General features: G+C 44.1%; 1 protein-coding gene across 2 annotated transcripts; it reads right to left on the bottom strand.

Moving 5' to 3' along the window:
* Positions 1-620: 620 nt before the first annotated feature.
* LOC148035423 (uncharacterized) lies at positions 621-19,444 on the bottom strand. 2 transcript variants are annotated; one of them, XM_087680427.1, is made up of 11 exons: positions 19,164-19,440; positions 17,829-19,066; positions 17,557-17,710; positions 17,275-17,462; positions 16,999-17,174; positions 16,815-16,872; positions 16,580-16,698; positions 16,402-16,491; positions 1,542-1,656; positions 1,213-1,430; positions 621-1,064 (listed from the first exon to the last, which is right to left on the bottom strand). In XM_087680427.1, exons 1-10 carry the CDS (start codon positions 19,261-19,263, stop codon positions 1,254-1,256), a joined length of 2,415 nt encoding a protein of 804 aa, XP_087536553.1. In that variant the 5' UTR covers positions 19,264-19,440; the 3' UTR covers positions 621-1,064; positions 1,213-1,253. The 2 variants fall into 2 exon arrangements, with proteins under 2 accessions (XP_087536553.1, XP_087536554.1); XM_087680428.1 differs by lacking the exons at positions 621-1,064; positions 1,213-1,430; positions 1,542-1,656; positions 16,402-16,491 and having other exon boundaries at positions 16,799-16,872; positions 19,164-19,444.
* Between the last annotated feature and the right edge of the window lie 515 nt (positions 19,445-19,959).

Raw genomic sequence — 19,959 nt, 5'->3', positions numbered from 1 at the left:
TATACTATCCATCATGTCTAAAGGAGAAGAAAAACCTTGGGTTGACAAAAGGGAATCGACCAAAAAGCCTTATTTGCTAAAATATACATCACAAATGCCAACATTTAAGCTGGGCAATCCAATGATATACATAACCACCATGAAGAGATGATAGACTTCCTCATAGGCTATCAAACCAACATGCACACGTACACATCCATTGCCCACATCAGCACAAGACAAGTTAGTTGCTATTGTACCAAGCAAAACCTGCTGTTTCTTCATCACAATCAATTCATAATTATTTTGGCAAATCATAACTGACACTGTAAGGAAATATAGAAGATGTTTGTATCCTTAGGAAGATACCCTTATGTGTACTATATATATGGAATACTATCAACATTTGGCATGAATCTCATGTAAATTTTCCATCATTCTTTCAAAGTGCACTGAATGTTCCTTCAAAGAATTATGTTGAGCCTACCCAATATTCAAACCCTTTTCTTTATTTAAATGAAAATCATAGTTAATTGGTGAAATATTGACTAATATCATCCCTGCAAACTATCCGAGAGTTTTAGGTTCAATAATCATGGCATTATAGTTAAGTTAAACATCTTTTATTGAAAATTGATCCTCCGCACTCTTTTAAACCCAGACTTCGAAACAAATTTACAGGACAGTAAGTCTGCCAGTCTCTACAAATTATGAGCCTCCCATATTCTAAACAAATTATGACTCCAATGAATAAGGAGTCTCCCAGCCTGTAGAAAACATCAATATATAGCTCAATTTATCAAAGCTTCATGACAAGGAATGCCTGCCAATGCTCATCATAGAGCATTCTCGGCAGCAATGTTTTGCAGTCAATTTCAGAAGAGTCGAGGCCAACTAGTGGGAAATTGTGTAGGCATAGTTTACATAATTTATAGTACATGTCAGCCCTACAAATACAAACACTAAATGTAGTGTTACCACTCTGCTCACTACTATACAAAATCCATGCTTGTGTGGTAAAGGGGTCTCACCATCATGTGCCCATCACATGCTAAGGTTTGTCTTCTTTACAGGTCACATGGATGCTGCAAAGTGAAAATTTTGCAAAACCCATCATGAATAAATCAGTATTCTTTCAAGTTTTATGTCACGTTCAAAACAGCAAGGTCCTTAGCCAACTCAAACTTGTGAAAAACGATAAAAAACCATGCAGCTGTCAGAACATGACTTTACCTCTTTCATGGGCTTAAGGTACAGACAATCTGTGAACAGCCTCAAGCTCTAAACATGTCAGCTCCTTCCTCTACATCATCAGTTTGAAGATTCCCTTGTTGTGCCATGAGGATCCTGTAAATTCGCCTTGAACAAGCTGGCCCAACACGCTTATTGCTTTCTCCACCCAGTAACCCCTCCTTCATCAGATCTTGAAGAAGGTGCTCTTTTTCGTACACCTGTATAAAACAAGAAGCATGTCAAGAAGTGATATGCTTCATGAAATTTCTTCTCCTTTCATACAACTGCATGGAAGGAGAAGAATGTCATGCAGTGATATACAAACTCACAGTTTTGGAAGGATCCAGATATGCTTTAAACAGGGCACTCATTGAAGGATACTTTCTGGCAATAGCTATGGCACATGACCCTGACACCTTTGGAATTGCTACTAAGGCCTTCAGCCTGAAACACAGTCATGATCAGCTGATGAGTCAATTTCAGATTGTGCGCCAAAACCAGAATTGGTAAAATAAAAAATTGCAAAGACTCTGGTGACAAAATTAGGAAGTAAACAATCTGATGATGCTATCATATCTCATACACAAAACTATGCATGAAAGAGTCTCTGACAAATACCAAAACTCTGCAGAGATAAAAGGATCTGGTCATTAGTAGGAGCGAGCCAAAAATCAAGGCTCTAAAGAATTCGCAGGACACAGCCTATAAATGCTACGTCTGCCTACTTGATTGATAATCGACACAGCTCTAACTGGCTTGGTGTGCCAAAGATGGCAGCCTGTTCCCCATCTGAGCCACATGCATCCCTTGCTAACTTCCTACTCTCTGCAATAGCCTGCTGCTGCCAAGCTCTGCCACCTGATAATGTGTGCACAGATGAGTGCTGTAACAATTGCTAACCATAATACATGAAGCTTTTTGAGTATCTATCTGTTTGGTCAGTCGTAATGAAGATCAAGTTTGTATCTGTGAGTGCGCAATGGAAGATGATGGTACCAGATCAAGCTGATGACAAATGGCAGGAAGATAGAGGAGAGTTCCAAATGTGGGAGTGTGCTACATATGTTGGAATAAAATAATCCAACCACCACAAAGAAATGCTGATAGCTATAAAATAATGCTAATTGCTCCATACTAGGTGTAACCTCCAGCCACTGCAGAAATGCAAAGCTGGAAAAGAGTATCAACCGATGTGAACCTCCCTAGAACCAATTGAAAAAGAAATTCATACTTTAAACAAAGCTGCCTCCTCCATCAAAACACGACATGAATGTCCTCGTTTGACTCAGATTGTGGCTCACAAACAAGAGATGACTCTACAAGACACAATTGTTAACACCCCCTCTTAGATCTTGCACATTGCTAAAGGCCAAAGAAGGCAGAATGATCCAAGGGTGGCAAAAGAACTGCCAATGCTGGTGTAGTCCGTCGATGAAGAAGCTCCTCATAATCCTAGGAATCCCACTTTGAAACACAAGGGGCCAAGAAATCCATAGCCGCATCACCAATATCGTCCCCTTCTAAAAGGGATGGGAGGTACGAGAGGACCACCAAAGGAGATGGTGGGGGATAGGATGGAACTTGTGGAATAGATGGTGCACAATAGAAAATGGGTGTGGCCATGGAAAACAACCTTGGAGGACCCCATACAACGAAAGGTTATTGGAACTTGTAAAGCCCCCTCCCCTACCAACCTATCACTTAGATGCCTCCTAAAGATATTAGCCTAGTCTATGATCTCCTAGTTGTGAGCTCCGTTAGAGTCTAATGGAGACAATAGCTCCGATTGTTTCAGCCCATTCTTTTCGTGTGCATTTCTTTTTTGGTGAGTTTTGGGTGTGTTCACACTATCAAAGTTTGGTTTCCAACCCCATGCATTTCCTTTTCAATGACTAGAGGACCTATTCACATCTAGCACTGTGCGATATATTTTGTTTTGCGATTTGCATTTCTTGTAGTTGTTGGGAATAAAGGGCCATCGCGCCTTTTATATGTGCACGGGTGTGAACACACCCTTGGCACATTTGTACCTAAAGAGGTACACTCATCATTGTACCCAAGAACGTCGTGCTCACTCTCCTCTCTACTCTGCACTCTCTCTATGTCTCTTTGTTGTGAGAAAGCATTGCATGTCTCGATCCTCGCGCTCTCTATCATAACAAACTGGTATCAGAGCTGCGGCTAAGGTGTTCACGCTTCTCCGAATCCGTGCAATCAGGCAGGCATGAAAGACAAGTCGCAAGCAAGCTCGTGTGCAAGAGAGGCAATCGACAAGTTCAACGCAGACGAACAATGCTGACGGAACACGCTGCAGGGACACGGCGGACTGGATTCGACGGGCTGCATGCAAGTCAAAAGCATTAGGCTCTAGCAGGCGACAAGGCGACTGTCAACTGCATCACGACCAGTCGATGGGCCACCAGGGCCAAGCAAGACGCGACGGGCTGGCGACGGGTAGGTGACCACACGATGACTTGTAGGCGCCAACGGGTGGGCCAACGGAAAACCCCCTCCCCCCGTCACATTTTTTTTCAAAAAAATCAGTTTTGCCCCCCTTTCCTTTGCGGGCGTTCATGCGTGTAAACATAGTTCACGATTTTGGGTAGATTTGTGCCAGAAATTTGGGGATTTGTCCAGATTTGATACGAACAAGACACAACAGTGATATTTGTCTCAAAAATTGCAAGAATTTGTGACATTTTGCCTCTGACATTTGGGGCTTTTCATGTACATGCAAAAATTGGGCTGAAATTTATCCAATTTCTCGACATTGATGCACATTGGACCCTGTGCAATTTGGGGCTTTTGCTATTTGGGCAAAATTTGTACGCCATTTGGTCATTTTATGTACATGTGGGTTTAATGCCATGCAATTTGGACACCTAGCACTTGGAAAATTTTGGGGGTTTTGCTGAAATTGCTCTATTTTGGCAAAATTGGCCTGGTCTATGTATGTCACAGACAGTGCAGATGTATGGTTGATGCTTTAAGCACAAAAAATTTGGGGCTTTTGACTGTGTGTGTCAAATTTTGTGCCCGTGGGTGCATGTACAACAAAAATTGCAGCTAAAATTTGGGACTTCTCATGTAATGTGATGTATTTGTCCTTGGAACAGCTGTAATCAGTTGTGGAGTGTTGTAGCACAAGGCTTAGTGCTTCTGAAAATTTATTTGCAGATCTGAAATTTCTGCTTTCACGTGGTTATTTATTGCTGGTTGGTACTTGCTTGTACCTTGATCACTTGTGTGCAATTTGGGCTTGCATTTGCCGAATTTTTTGGTCACATTTGGGCTGAAAATCATAGCTTGTAACAGTGACACCAGTAATCTCATGAACATTAAGCTTGAAGGAGCGCATAACTTTGCAGTCTGGCCAAAACAGTGCTATAATATCTTGTTGCAGCAGAAGTAGGCAAAGCCGATTAAGACCAAAGGGGCAAAGCCCGCAGACATGGAACAGGAAGATTGGGATGAGTTAAATGAGCTTGCACGCTCCACCATCGAGCTATCGATTTCTGATGCCTTGCTGTTTAGCATTGAAGGTTTGGATTCTACCCATGCTATTTGGAGTCGACATAAAGACCTATATGCACAGAAGTGTGCCACAAGCAAAGTGTATTGGCTAAAAAAGCTTATGGATTTACATATGAAAGAGGGTACAACAATGTCTACTTAGTTGAGTGAGTTTAACTCCATTTTCAGTCAACTGGTTGCCTTGAAGTTCATGATTGATGAAGAATTTAAGATTATGTTCTTGCTTTGCACTCTACCAGAGAGTTGGGATACATTCATGACTGCTATGAGCAATTCTAATGTGATCCTTTTGTATGCTGATGTAGAGAGTGCTCTACTCATGGAAGAAATGAATCGACAGAACAATGCATCCAGTAAGTCATCTAGTGCTTTGCATACTAGGGGCAAATCACAACAGAAAGGCAAATTTGATAGCAAGGGACGCAGTAAATCACGTGGTAAGGATGTTGAATGCCATCATTGTGGCAAGAAGGGTCACTTTAAACGTGACTGCTACAAATGGAAGAAAGAGAAAGGAAAGGGCAAGAAGACAGATGATAGCAAGGAAGAGAAGAAAGAGAGTCAACCTAAGAAGAGCAGTGTCAAAATTGAAGAGGTGAATGTAGTCACTCATGGCAATGACAGTGAAATGACGTACTCTTTGTCTCTTCACACTTTAGTACACATGCTTTACTTGCAGATACGGATGATGACATGCATACTTGGATTCTAGATTCAAGTGCTTCCTTTCATGTCACCCCTCATCGAGAGTGGTTCTCTGACTATACAGGGGGTCGACAAGGTGTTGTCCATCTTGGGGACAACTATGCATATGACATTGCAGGTATTGGCAATGTGCATTTGCAGTTTCAACGTGGTTCTATCTTCACACTTTAGCATGTATAGCATGTACCTTAGCTCAAGATGAGCTTGATTTGTTAGCATTTGAGTCATCCCTTGGATAGGCTGCAGACTGCGCAGGTGCCACATGGTAGCCTGCAGTGCAGTCAAACTGTTTTTTTAGACATTATTTTATTGCAATCGATTGCATTTAATGCAGTCGATCTATTTATTTTATGCCTTTTATTCTGCTTTATATAGCAGTCCTCCAGCACATTGTTTGTACATTATTCAGTGATTTCAAACTCTGATCTTGAGATCTGTTGGCTGAGACAGACCGTGCTTGGGTTGACGGAAATCAAGGACATCAAGTCGAAGACATACGCAGATATTTCCTCTGCCCCCTTGTGTATTTCTGCACTCTTATATACAGCACACTACACCGCAGATTTTCTGCGTTTACACTGTCTCCTTTTCTCTCTCTCTCTCTTTCCTCTCTGTGTTCACTCTCTCTCAGTCTTTGTCCTACACTTCCGCATCGCTGCACTCTGACATGGTATCAGAGCGGTGAAGATGGACTGACTGAGGGCTGAACCTATCTAAAGAGGAGATTTCAGCACGACACAAGGCTGCGTTTCTAGGATTCGAGGGAGAGTGGGAGGGCTGCACATCGGATCAAGGCTGAAGTGAGCGTGGGCGTGCGGGAAAGGAGTCTAATCGGTGAATTTGCTACAAGTTATAGCTGTTCGAAGGAGATGAAGGCTGCGTTTGAGGCCTTCCATTGCAGATTTTACCTTTTCATCGCCTCCGGAGGGTGAAGAATATTTGGGCAGCAGAGGAATCAATCCTAGAAGGCTACATTTTCACAGTCAAAGGGAGTTGCTTTTGCGTTTGTGCAAATATTGCAGGTTAACATGTCTGCAGAGACTAATTTGGAGTTCCAGGCGACCATGGACAAGAAGGTGCCTGTCCTACCGGCTCTTCCAACGGATCAAAAGCTTGATAGTGACAATTACCGCATTTGGCAGGTGATGATGTTGGCCATTTTAGAGTCTTATGATTTGGCGGAACTGGTGATGGAGGAGATTAACAAGCCCTCGGTGAGGGACGAGTCCAAACTCTCTTCCAATGCTCGTGCGGAGTTGACCAAGGCCCAGTCTCATTGGAACAAATTGAATGCCAGGATTCGATCTTTTCTATTTCTGTCTTGCACCACAGCCATGATAGCTCACATTGAGCACTTGACCGTGGCTCGTGAGATATGGCTGGAGCTCGACCAGATGTACAACCGGATGACCCTGATGAAGAGGGTTTCTTTGGAGGTGCAGATGCGGACTTTGTCCGTAAATAAGTCTTCTTCGCTTCGGAAACACATCAACAAGCTTCGGCAACTTCAGATGCAAGTTCAAAATGCAGGGAAGCCTATTTCCTCAGAAGACATGGCGATCACTTTACTATCCCAGTTGCCGCCACGATTCAGTACTTTTTATTCCGCTCTTATTGCTTCAGGGCGGGAGTCGACTCTTCGATGGGAAGAGTTGGTTTCTATGGTCTTGGACCAGGAGGAACAATTGAAGGAACAAAATGCTTCCAAATCGGAGGCAATGGTTGGTCAAGCCGCTCAGAAGAAGGGAAAGGACCAAAAGAAGAAGAAGGAGGACAACAAATCCAAGAAGGACAAGGAGAATAAATCCACTTACCATATTTGTGGAAAGACCAATCACTAGAAGAAGGATTACCCCGACATAGACAAGAAGGATACCAAGAAGAAGGACACGAAGGACTCTGGAGCGGTGGTTGCACCCTCATCAACTACTTTTCTACACTTAGTAGTCATTGAGGACTCTACACCGACAACTTCTGATGTTGCGATGACAGCTCCCCAGGCTCGAGAGTGGATTATGGACAGTGGTGCCTCACGGCACATGACTCCTTCCGTTGGTGTTGCCCATTTGGGACCTTCGCGTGGGCAGATTCTCATTGGAGACAACTCTTCTGTATCTATTGTTGCGCCAGGTGAGATACAGCTTATTCCAGATGGACGTGGTGGTACCCACACCTCTGAGGTGTTGCATGTGCCAGGATTGGGGTATCATTTACTTTTGGTTCGTAAGATTTGTGCTCTTGGCCTCTTGGTGGAGTTTGACAATGATACTGTTTGAGTCCTTGATCGTGGATCGAGGAAGGTTCACTCTGCAGGATATGAGGAGAATGGAGTCTACAAATTGAAGTCTTCTTCAGCTCTTACTTCTCTTCTTCTTACTTCTCAGACACAATCCGAGCTATGGCATGCTCGGTTTGGCCACCTGAACTACAAGTACCTTCGGAAGGCATCGCGAGGGTCGTTCATCCGAGGCTTACCAGACATAGTAATGAGCCATCAACCATGTGTCTCCTGCATTCGTGGGAAACTGCATCGGGATGCGATTCCCAACAAAGCTTCTAGGAGGTCTACTTCACCCATGGAGCTTATATCTACGGATCTTTGTAGCCCAATGAGGACCGAGTCCCTGAAGGAGAGCTTGTACTTCATGTTGATCGTAGATGACAACAGCAGGATGACTTGGGCCTATTTCTTGACTTTGAAGTCGGAGGCTTTCTCTCACTTCAAGGATTGGCTTCTCTTTGAGAAGAACCGTTCTGGCCGACGACTGAAGACCTTGCATTCTGACAAGGGAGATGAATTTAGGTCTAATGAGTTTTCTCGTTTTTTTGCAAATACAGGCATTCACCAGGAGTTTGCTAACACTAACACTCCCCAAGAGAATGGCATTTTGGAGCAGAAGAACCGAAGTGTGATCAAGATGGCGCGCACCATGATGAAGCATCGACAGACACCTCAGTTTCTATGGGCTGAGACAGGGGCTACCGCAGTTCACATCCTTAATCGATCTCCCACTTCGGCCATTGACAGGATAACACCTTTTGAGGCTTACTTCAGGACTAAGCCTGATGTCTCTTATTTCAAGATCTTTGGGTGTGACGCTTATGTGCACATTCCGAAGACGCAGCATGATAAGTTCGAGGCGGCTTTTCGACGACAGGTTTTTGTTGGCTATAGCTCCCAATCCCAAGGTTATTGTTTGTTTGATCCCGTTAAGCGGGATGTCTACACCAGCCGAGATGTACGGTTTGTGGAAGTACCAGCCACAGAGGGGGGTGAGAAGGACCTGTTAGCAGAGTATTTGTCAGCTCATGTGTGAATCTGAGCTTGATCTGGGCTGGGCATTTTTATTAGGTATTTTAGGTATTTTCTCATGTGGCATTTTATGCCAGTGGAGCAGTTTTATGCACCAGTCGGCCAGCATTAATGTTGTCCGACCAGCATTATTGCTCCCCACTTTTTCAGCCTATTTATACTCAGTGCTCCTCCTCAGTCAGCATCATCATCATCATCTTCACCATCTGCAGACTCTGTGGAGAGAGGAGCCAGAGCCAGAGCCAGAGCCAGTGCCAGTGCCAGTGCCCACGCAGCCAGTGACTCACTGTTGTATGCAACTGTCTCGTGTTCAGATATATGGATTCCATTTCCCGTGCATACATCTGAGTTCTCATCTGTATCGTTTTCTTTTCTCTTTTTTGTCTTGTGTTTCAGCAGTTTATTTCAGCACATGTTTATGCTTCCACCGCTGCTCCACTTCTGACATGGTATCAGTTTTCAGGATGTGTGTTTCTGCTGTGTTTTCTTGCTGATTTCAGGACTGTTTTATACCCCTGCTAATCAGACAACTACTGTCGTAGCCAGGCAACCTGTTTTAGGGCTGTTTTCAGCCTGCGTTTTTTGCAGTCTTGCCATCGCCTGCTGCCTACGCACCCTCTACTGCCTGCGTTTTTCATCTGCAGCTGCTGGCGACAGTTTTCTACTTGTTTTTCTGCAGTTTACAGCCTGCGTTTTGCTGATTCAGCATCTCTCGTGGCTGGGTGACTATTAATTCAGGCCGTTTTTGCTGTTTTTGGCAGTTTTTGACTGATTTTTTGACTTTTTGCAGCAGATTTTGTCTTCTATTGATCAGCTTTTGGGTTATATTGCATGTGAACTCTCATTTTCTGCAGTCTGTGCTTGTGTTTTGGCTGTGTTTCCTCTCTAAATTCCATCTCTTCTCTACTTCTCTTCTTATCCTCTCCATATGGCTCCTCCATGCACTTCCACTGATGATAAGTTACATGGCCCTGATTATCTCACATGGAGTGCTGTCATGAAAGCTTGGTTTGTGCAGAAGCGGTTATGGTACATCGTCTGTGGAGCTATTGCTCGACCTCTCCGTCCTTTTCCTCTTCCTGAAGACTTTGATGAGGACAACCATGAGGAAGCGGTGCTCACATGGGACTTGGACGATGCCCGTGCTTACTCGGCGTTGCTTCGGTATATTTCTAAAGCGGTCTTACCGGCGGTTACCTCCTGCAGGACATCTCCTGAAGTATGGCAGAAGTTGCAACAGATGTACGAGGCACCTTCCACCATGCGGGCAATCACACTTTATGGCCAGCTCCAGCAGATGAAGTTTGAGCCGAAAGATACTATTCAATCTTTTCTTCTTCGTGTTACGCAGGTACAAGACCAGCTTCGGCACATGCAATCTGCTCTTCCCGAGGCGCATCTCGTCGGGACGGTCCTCTACAAGCTCCCCCCGGAGTTTGATGGAGTGGCCAATGCTTTGTGGGCACAGACATCATCGACTCTTGTCAGTTTTACACATATGACCTCGATGCTTCTTGAGCACGAGACATCCTTGAGATTACAGGGGCAGCTTCCGGCACATTATGGAGGTGAGGCTTATGTAGCTTTAGAGAGGGGTGACGGGAATAAGAAGTCGAAGGCCCAATGTTACCACTGTGGCAAGAAGGGACATTTGCGGAAGGACTGCAAGAAGTTAGCGGCTTCCAGGAAGAAGGAGCAGAAGACGAAGCGGGATGTTGACTCTACCGATGAGTCCTCGCCTTTCTCAGACTCCGACTCCGATCCTCCGACCAAGGTGAAGTCCAAGGTGCGGAAGGGATTCTCTTCTTCGGATCGCGGGAAGGGCTTGCTGGCCCCTTCCTCGGCTGCTTTCTAGTGGTGGTGATGAGGTCATCCCTCACGACTCTCTTGTGCCAGAGAGGGAGTGTGAGCGGGTGTTCAGATGGGGCAGCCGTGCCTCATCTATACTTTTATACAGGTGCACATGTTCCAGAGAGGGACGTCCCTGATGTATCGACTTCAGTCTGGCGGACTCAAATCCTAGAGCTAGGATTGACATCCAGGTTCATGATGAGCTGGTTATCTGACAAAGAGCGGGAGGCTTTCGTCTGGAGCTCACATGAGGGGACACTTTGGCGGTCTGGCCAAAGGCGGGGAATCCATGGTCACCTATGTTCCGGGGCATTTTTGACAGGATGGTCTTGTATGCTACTGCGAGACATTGGTGATGGACACAAAGACATGCTATGATCTTCTCTATTTTCAAGTGTTTGGTACAATCGACATCAGGTTCTCTCCGAGGCACCTTGGTGGTGGCTTGATCACCCACTACTTGGGTATCCATGGTTCTACTTGGTGGTTCTATGTTGTATAGTTTCTGATCCCTTTTCATTGTACTATTGTATTGTATCAAATTCACCCATGATCTGAGAGAGGGTGTTAGCAGAGTATTTGTCAGCTCATGTGTGAGTCTAAGCTTGATCTGGGTGGGCATTTTTATTAGGTATTTTAGGTATTTTCTCGTGTGGCATTTTATGCCAGTGGAGCATTTTTATGCACCAGTCGGCCAGCATTAATGCTGTCCGACCAGCATTATTGCTCCCCACTTTTTCAGCCTATTTATACTCTGTGCTCCTCCTCAGTCAGCATCATCATCATCATCTTCACCATCTACAGACTCTGTGGAGAGAGGAGCCAGAGCCAGAGCCAGTGCCAGTGCCAGTGCCCACGCAGCCAGTGACTCACTGTTATATGCAATTGTCTCGTGTTCAGATATATGGATTCCATTTCTCGTGCATACATCTGAGTTCTCATCTGTATCGTTTTCTTTTCTCTTTTTTGTCTTGTGTTTCAGCAGTTTATTTCAGCACATGTTTATGCTTCCACCGCTGCTCCACTTCTGACAGGACCCCATCCTTGGAGATCCAAGGGAGAGTTGGGCTCCTAAGACAGTTTCTTTGGAGCCAGAGCCTATTGATGGAGATTCTTCTTCGCATTCAGAGTCTTCTCTTCCACCAGCCACCCTCGAGAAGCTTCCGCCAGTAGATGTTCCTGAGTCTTCAGCAGATGGAGAGCGATGGGGAGAAGTTCGTCCTCCTCCTCGTTGGGCCCGTGACACACTCGGCGATTCAGGGATCGAGGGGGTCCCTGAGGAGTGGAAACTGCAGGATGGACCGCAGAGGTCACGAAGGAACCAGGCACATTCTTCAGAGCTTGTTTGCTCCAACTATTGTTTACTGACCCGTGTCATGCAGGATCAAGAGCCCACTTCAGTGAAGAAGACTTTGCAAGCTGATCATTCGAGGAAGGCCATGGAAGCCGAGTTGGAGGCTATTGAGAGGAATGGCACTTGGTCTCTTGTGCCTCGTCCCTCTCATAAGAAGGTGATTGGTGTCAAGTGGGTCTTCAAGACCAAGTACCTTAGCGATGCTCCTTTGGACAAGCACAAAGCTCGCCTTGCAGCTAAAGGTTTTGCTCAACACCCAAGCATTGATTTTCATGATACTTTTGCCCCCACTGCTTGTATGGCGACTATTCGAGTTGTTCTTGCCTTGGCTTGCCATAGGAGATGGCCTGTTTATCAGTTGGATGTGAAGTCAGCCTTTCTGAATGGTAACTTACAGGAGGAGATCTATATTGAGCAGCCTCCTAGCTTTGGATCCTCGGATGAAAAATTTTACAAGTTGAAGAAAGCCTTGTATGGCCTCAAGCAGGATCCGCGTGCATGGAACGAGAAGATTGACTCGTTTCTTCAGTCAAAGTTGGGATATCGGCCCTCCAAGGCCAATCCGCAGCTTTATGTGCACACTTCCGAGGTTGATCGTGTGTTGTTCGTGTTATATATTGATGATTTGATTTTGACAGGGGATCATGCACAGAAGGTCTGAGAGACCAAGACAACTTTACATCAGGCATTCGAGATGACAGATTTGGGGCTTCTTCATTTCTTCTTGGGTCACGAGATTTATCAGTCTTAGAGGGGGATTTTCATCTCTCAGCACAGGTACATTTAGGAGCTCTTGGTGACTTTTGAGATGGAGACTTGTCGGCCCATTACTACTCCTATGGATCCGAATTGAAAGGCCACTTCACACTCAGATTCTCCTATGATGGATGCTTCACACTACCGTCAGTTGATTGGATCCTTGATCTGGCTTCTCAACACTCGTGTTGATCTTTGTTTTGATGTGGATCTTTTGACAGGTTTTATGACGGAACCCAAATAGGTGCATTGGCAAGCAGCTCTGAGGATTCTTCGATATTTGAGGGGAACCTCTGACTTTGGGATTTCTTATCCCGCAGGTACAGATGCTTCAGATCTGGTTCTTGCAGGTTGGAGTGACTCGGATTGGGCTGGCGATGTGGACCACCGACGGTCTACTACAGGCTACTGTTTTATCTTGGGTACAGGTGTTATCTCTTGGAGTAGCAAGAAGCAACACACGGTTGTCATTTCTTCTACTGAGGCAGAGTATCGGGCTGCGTCTTTCACCACATGTGAGGTTGTGTGGCTTCGGAGATTGTTGATGGAGCTTGGCTGCCCCCAAACTCGTCCTACTCTTCTACGGTGCGACAATGAGAGTTGCATTGCCTTGGTACGAAATCTAGTATTCCATGCCCAGACGAAGCACATTGAGATCCAATATCACTTCATTCGGGAGAAGCTTCTGGATGGGACCATTGACATGGAGTATTGCAAGACGGAGGATAATCTTACAGATTTGTTTACGAAGACACTTCCCCAGGCTCTTCTTCGGCAACATTCCAAATCTCTCAGTCTGATGCCCCGTCCAGGATCTGAGAGGAGGTGTTAGCATTTGAGTCATCCCCTAGACAGGCTGCAGACTGCACAGGTGCCACGTGGCAGCTTGCAGTGCAGTCAGATTGTTTTTTTAGGCATTATTTTATTGCAGTCGGCTGCATTTAATGCAGCCGACCTGTTTATTTTATGCCTTTTATTTCTGCTTTATATAGCAGTCCTCCAACACATTGTTTGTACATTATTCAGTGATTTCAGATTCTGATCTTGAGATCTGTTGACTGAGACAGACTATGCTCGAGCTGACGGAGATCGAGGTCATCAAGTCGGAGACATACGCAAATATTTCCTCTGTCCCCTTGTGTATTTCTGCACTCTTATACAGTATACTACACCGCAGATTTTCTGTGTTTACACTGTCTCCTTTTCTCTCTCTCTCTCCTCTCTGTGTTCACTCTCTCAGTCTTTGTCCTACGCTTCCGCATCCCAACACTCTGACATGATTAGCACAGGGCAACTAGATGATGATGGATTTCATACCACCTTTGGTGATGGGAAATGGAAGATCTGTAAGGAATCTAGAGTGATTGCCAGAGGTTGTAAAAGTGATACCTTGTATCCTCTCCATGTATCTAGTGTGAGTGATCATGTTGTTGCCGTGACCGAGCAGCCAAGTGTTTCATTGTAACATGGTTGGTTGGGATACGTGACTCAAACTAGAATGAAAGTGCTTTCTCATTTGGGTTACTTGTTTTGTCTTCGTTATGCTAATTTTGAGCATTATGATCATTGCGTTTATGATAAACATGCACAAATGTCTCATAAGAAGTTTCTTTCGCTGAAATCTTCTCCTCTAGAGTTAGTACATTCTGATTTATGTCAAATACCAAGGTTATCTTTAGGAGGAAAGAAATACTTTGTTATCTTTGTCGATGATGCCACATGGAAGGTATAGGTTTACTCTATTCGTAGCAAGGATGAAGTACTTGACAAGTTTAAAAATTTATTAACATTAGTTGAGAATCAGACTGATAAGACCTTTAAGTGTCTTTGCTCTGACAATGGTGGGAAATATGTGTCCAAGGCCTTTCAGGCATTTTGTGACAACAAAGGGATAAAGAGAGAGCTCATTGTCCCTCATAATCCACCCCAAAATGGAGTTGCAGAGCATATGAATCGAACCATACAGGATAAGGTCTGTACGATGTTGTCTCATGCTGCTTTACCTCCTAGTTTTTGGGCAGAGGCTATTATGAAATAAGTACACTTGATTAATCGATCACCAAACATGTCTTTGTGGGAGGGGAGGAGGGAGGGGAGTTCCCCACCAAGCATGGTTAGGCAAGCCACCTTCGTATGCACACTTGACAATGTTTGGCTGCGAAGCATTTATGCACATACGTAAGGAAAAATGCAGCAAACTTGAGCCATAGTCTTGTAAATGTATTTTCCTAGGATATGGTGATGAAGGTGAAATGGGGTATAGATTATGGGATCCCGAGAAAAGAAAAGTAGTACGCAGCAATGATGTTATCTTCCGAAAAGATCGCATGCATGAACAGCCCGAAAAGACTGAGAAGGTCCATAGGGTTGCATTTTGGAAAAAAATACCTTTTGGACAGCAAAATGTGCCCGATGTACAGCAACAAATACCTACTGTAAATGAACCTGCAAATGCAACAAAAAAATGCTGAAAATGATCAACCAACCATTGCCCGTATTGATGAACCACTGGATGTGCAAGAACAGCCATGACAGCAAGCTGCTAATGCTAATTTGCATGCGCTGAAATGCCACGACAGCGACCTGAAAATGGAAATTTGCAGAAACAGCCAACAAACAATGATCGTTGGGTTAGGAGATCGTCTAGGGCTACTAGACAACCTGATAGATTAGTTCGTGGTGCAAACAATGTGGCTGATTATGTCATGTTGACAAACTGTGGTGAACCGTCTTGCTTCAAGGAAGCAATGGACAGACAGGATAGCAAGAAATGGTATAAAGCTATATTGTCAGAGATGGAATCTTTTGAGAAAAATGACACTTAGGACTTGGTGCAACTAAAAACCCTGACCCAAAACATTGTCCTGAAACACGCTCCTTCTTGCCCAAACATGTTTGTGTAACATCCTAAGTAGTGTGCATGTGGTATAGACCCAATCCCTAAACAATGACCAAACAAATGGATTGTAAACTATTGGTCCTTCTATATGAGCATGTAAGTGCTTTTGGTTCAATTTCAAGTTCAAGCATTGTGGGGTCAAATCTCACAAGTCATAGCTCTATTGTTTCATGCCCATTGAGGAGCTCAAGTTTTCACAATTGGACTTGTTTTCAATAATCCAAGTGTTGACCAATCCAATTAAAAGGTCACAAACTGTAATCAAGGCAATGGCTGAGGATAGTGAACTGCACTCGAAACATGATGCAGCCATCCAATGATCACAGATTGCATGATGCATCCCAATAATGAAGCAGCCACAGTTCCATCTACCCCACAAAGATAAAAATTGTGCTGACGTAAAGTGAATTGATAAAGGATAACGCATCATGATAGTTGTGATGCACTTGGAGGGTCAAACAAGGTCAAGAACTTGTCCATAAGGCACCATATCCATTGGTATATCAGAAGGCCACTTATTAGAGCTTAAATTTAACTGCTGTTTGTGGTTTTAACAGTGCTGATTTGGCAGATCTTCAAAATTGAAACATTAATGTCACCTCGTGGGTTTTAGCAGTAGGGAGCAGTCTCACACATGGTGTGTGAGTCTTCCAGCCTGCCAACATTCATAGGGAATGACTGGATGTGCACCAGCCTAACTGCTGCTTCATTGACCCATGAACCAAGTAGACCACTTATTTCCAAATTAATCAAATTAGTGCAGAAAGAGATGCATACCACAAATTTTTTTTAATGGTGTCGCTATTTGGATCACCTTTCACAACATGATCTCCATTTGCACTTAAAGAAAGAGGTGTCAGCTTCCGCCTGCATAAATTCAGCCCCAAAATTAATTCCCAAATGCTTAACTGCAATACTTTTTTTTATATCTGGCACATCAGATCTGTATGCATACTTGAACGGGCATTCTGCTAGACTGCGAGTCAACCCTACAATATGCTCAGCAACTTCAGCTTCATCCAGGCATAGTCGTGAGTGTATTGCATTATATGAGGTGACAAGCCTAGCAAGAACCTGCAATATGCCATATTCTTTATGGGACTACTCATAGAGACATTTACGACTCAAAAAGTCCATAAAAAGGCTCCAGCTCAATATTTTTTAAAAGGATTACGTGAACCATTCTGTACTTGCTCAACAGGTGGTCGAACCCAAGTATCCCCAGGGTTTTTGTACTTTTTCTGCTCTCTGCCAAATTGTAAAGCACAAAAAAAGAGGCTATTGGCTTTACTTAAACCAAGCAAGCTGTAGAAATGATGGTGTCAAGCTTGGTCTCCCATATCCAGAAAATTTCTGAGAAGCAACCCATCATACCTTTTCTGCAAGTGTCGCATAAGCTTGTTGATTAAATAGCATACAGTGTAACCTGGATAATGTTTCTGAATGTTTTTTATGTGGCCATCTAGATTCTCTTTAACAATTAGATCTAAAAACTCTTCAGCTTCCAGCACCACCACTATGTAGTTCACATCAACATTCTTAAACCATGCCTGCCCAAGAACAATATTCAGCATGACAGAAGTGCACAAAACTTCATCTTTTCTGACAGAGAAAAGCATGCAGGCTTAGCTTCTTGCATATTGTACATACCTGTGAATCTGTTTTCTGTTTCATGGGCTTAATACCATCATTGGAATCTTGTGACTGCGGGTCATTCTGTAGATCATTCTGAGAATCTTTTGATGGCATGCTCATGTGCCAAAGCACCGTTTTAGTTATTGGATTTTTTACAAGTTGATACTTGAATCCCTTCTCTGCAAACCTTGTCAACAGGTGACCTAAGCAAGCGCAGCAACAAGTATCTCAAAGAAGAGAGCTGAAGTAGGTTTCATTTGTTTAACATCTAAAAAGTCATCAATAGGTTTAGCATACCTCCAATCAATCCACCTTCCAATATTCGTGTGTCCACAAGAGCATTTATACTTTGCAATGCAAACTTGCCCTTCTCCCATTTCTCTTTTTCACGTTCAATCTTCCTTCTCTCTGCTGCATCTGCCTTCAATTCCTCTTTTCTCCTTCTCTCTTCCTGAAAAACATGTCATTATGGGTACAGGCAGATAATGAGGTGAACTTTGAAGTCCACATTTAGCACCATAACACACATGACAGATGTATATAGTAAAGGAGGCCATTACAGCACAAACCTCGTTTCTTTTTTTCCTTGCTTCCTGTTGCTGTTTCTTTTCATTCTCTTTCTTCCGTTTCAACAACTCTTTCTCCTCCTGCACCTTCTTCTTCTGTGCTTCTTTCTCCTCTTTTTTTCTAGCACGCTCCTCCATCTTCCTCTGTTTTTCAGCTTCCTTTTCCAAAGCCTCATCATGATTCACACTATGATTTCCAGTCCTCTGTGGACCTCCACTGGCCCATTTTCGTCTCTTACCAGCTCTCCTATCCTCATCATCACTCTGCTCACCACCCGAACTCCCACTACTGTCATTCTTACATACAGAAGGTTTCTTCTGCAAGTATGAATATCCTCCAGGCTCCCTTTTATGATCACTGGAACCTGGTTTGAAGTCCTGCTCTCTCTTACCCAAGTTGAAACTTGTAGTAGCAAAACTCGATGTTGCAACTCTGTTGATCAGAACTTTCAAATGATCATCCCATGCAGGTATGGAATCATCTGACTCACTGCTCACCAGCCTAGAACTGGCATTTAGAACTTTTGAATCATCCGTAACTTTTAATTTCTGACCATTTTTAACATAGGATGATGTAGATGGACTTGAACTGCAGTCTAGATTGACACCCTCGACATCTTTATGATGATCTTCAGCAATGTGCACACAACAGAAATCCTTCTTTTCAAGACAAGATGACACAGTAATGGTGCCTGCACCGCTACCATTGTTTAAATACTTGAGATCTTTGATGACCTCATCATTGCATAAGAAAGATCTTTTAATGTTGTACAAATCATCATCTCGGTCACTCACAGATGCAATCGTGCACCCATTGTCTGAATAAACACTCACTCGCCTGTCATGCCGATCCTCTTTCTCACAAGATCCAGAGGGCATCAGGCTCCACAGTCCCCTATCACTCGAAGGTGACTCTGGTCCATTGTCCATTACAAGTTGTGCCAATTGTTGTGAGTTTAATACAGTGGCCTCAGCGTCTTTTTTAGGCTCACTTGAGCCTTTGTGGTGCAAATAGTCCTCCCTCTCAGAGGTCCGGGGGGGATTTGGACTGCAGACATTTGAGCATTTACGCAAACCACACCAGCTAACAACCTTTTGTTTGCTATCTTCATTATTACTAGAGTCCTTTCCCACTGCAACCATAACCGTTTCATTAGATATTGCACACGAGGACCCCAAGTGGGTGTATGTCCCATCGGATTCTGTGTCCGAATCGAGGCAGCAGACTACTTTAGATGGACCTACAACGATAAAGAAACGGAGCCATTGATTAGAATTTCACACACAAATCCAGAGGCATTGATTGTACTGGCCTGTGGGAAGGGCATGGCATGCTACCTGTTTCCAACCTCTGCTGTTTCTCTTTCCCAAGTCTGCATTTAGAAGAGGGCAGGGAATCTGAGAGTGAGACGCAGTCGATCGGAGCTGCGTGCTTCATTCTGCTGCTCCACTCCTAAGAAAGCCCGCACCAGAGATCAGAACGAAGCCACGAGAGCCATGAAAGCTTCGAATAATTTCAAATTTGAAGTTGTTTCGGTTCTCTGAGGAACTTCTCTCTTGTTGGGTGGGTACTCTCGTAAAAACTGAGACTAAGCATTAAGTGAACTTTAGACGAATGGCCATTTAATGCCCTAGTAGATTAGTTTTGCGTAGGCGGAGAGAGAGAGAGAGAGAGAGAGAGATTGGGCCCATGTGCTGATGCATCTCAGCTCAAATTGGAAGGCATCTTATCAAAGTAAATCAAACTAGGCATTCTGCACCTAGGTTCTTCTAGCCTGGTGCTTTGCACCAAGATGCTTGAACTATGTCAAACCCTTTCACTAGGCTATCTTAGATATGGACACATGTGTCACAAATTTCTCTTAAGTTAGAAAGGATGACAAAAAGACAAGCTAGGAGCAAACAATTGTTTGATGGACCTTACCAATCCATTGCCTAACTATATGCCACCACAATATGGCCACTCAGGCAAGGATTCACCATTCCATTTTCCTTTTGGCCTGAATTGTATGCAGGAACATCCTTCCACAATAGCAATAGGGAGATAACGGACCATGCTCATATGCCCAGGGGGAGAGAGAGAGAGAGAGAGAGAGAGAGAGAGAGAGAGAGAGAGAGAGAGAGAGAGAGAGAG

The sequence above is a fragment of the Lygodium microphyllum genome, chromosome 6, assembly GCF_053477565.2.
Source record: "Lygodium microphyllum isolate KBCC chromosome 6, Lygodium_microphyllum_v1.1.10, whole genome shotgun sequence".
Taxonomy (NCBI): Eukaryota; Viridiplantae; Streptophyta; class Polypodiopsida; order Schizaeales; family Lygodiaceae; genus Lygodium; species Lygodium microphyllum.
The sequence above is the reverse complement of the archived record's forward strand: the minus strand, read 5'-3'. Positions and strand labels throughout refer to the sequence as shown.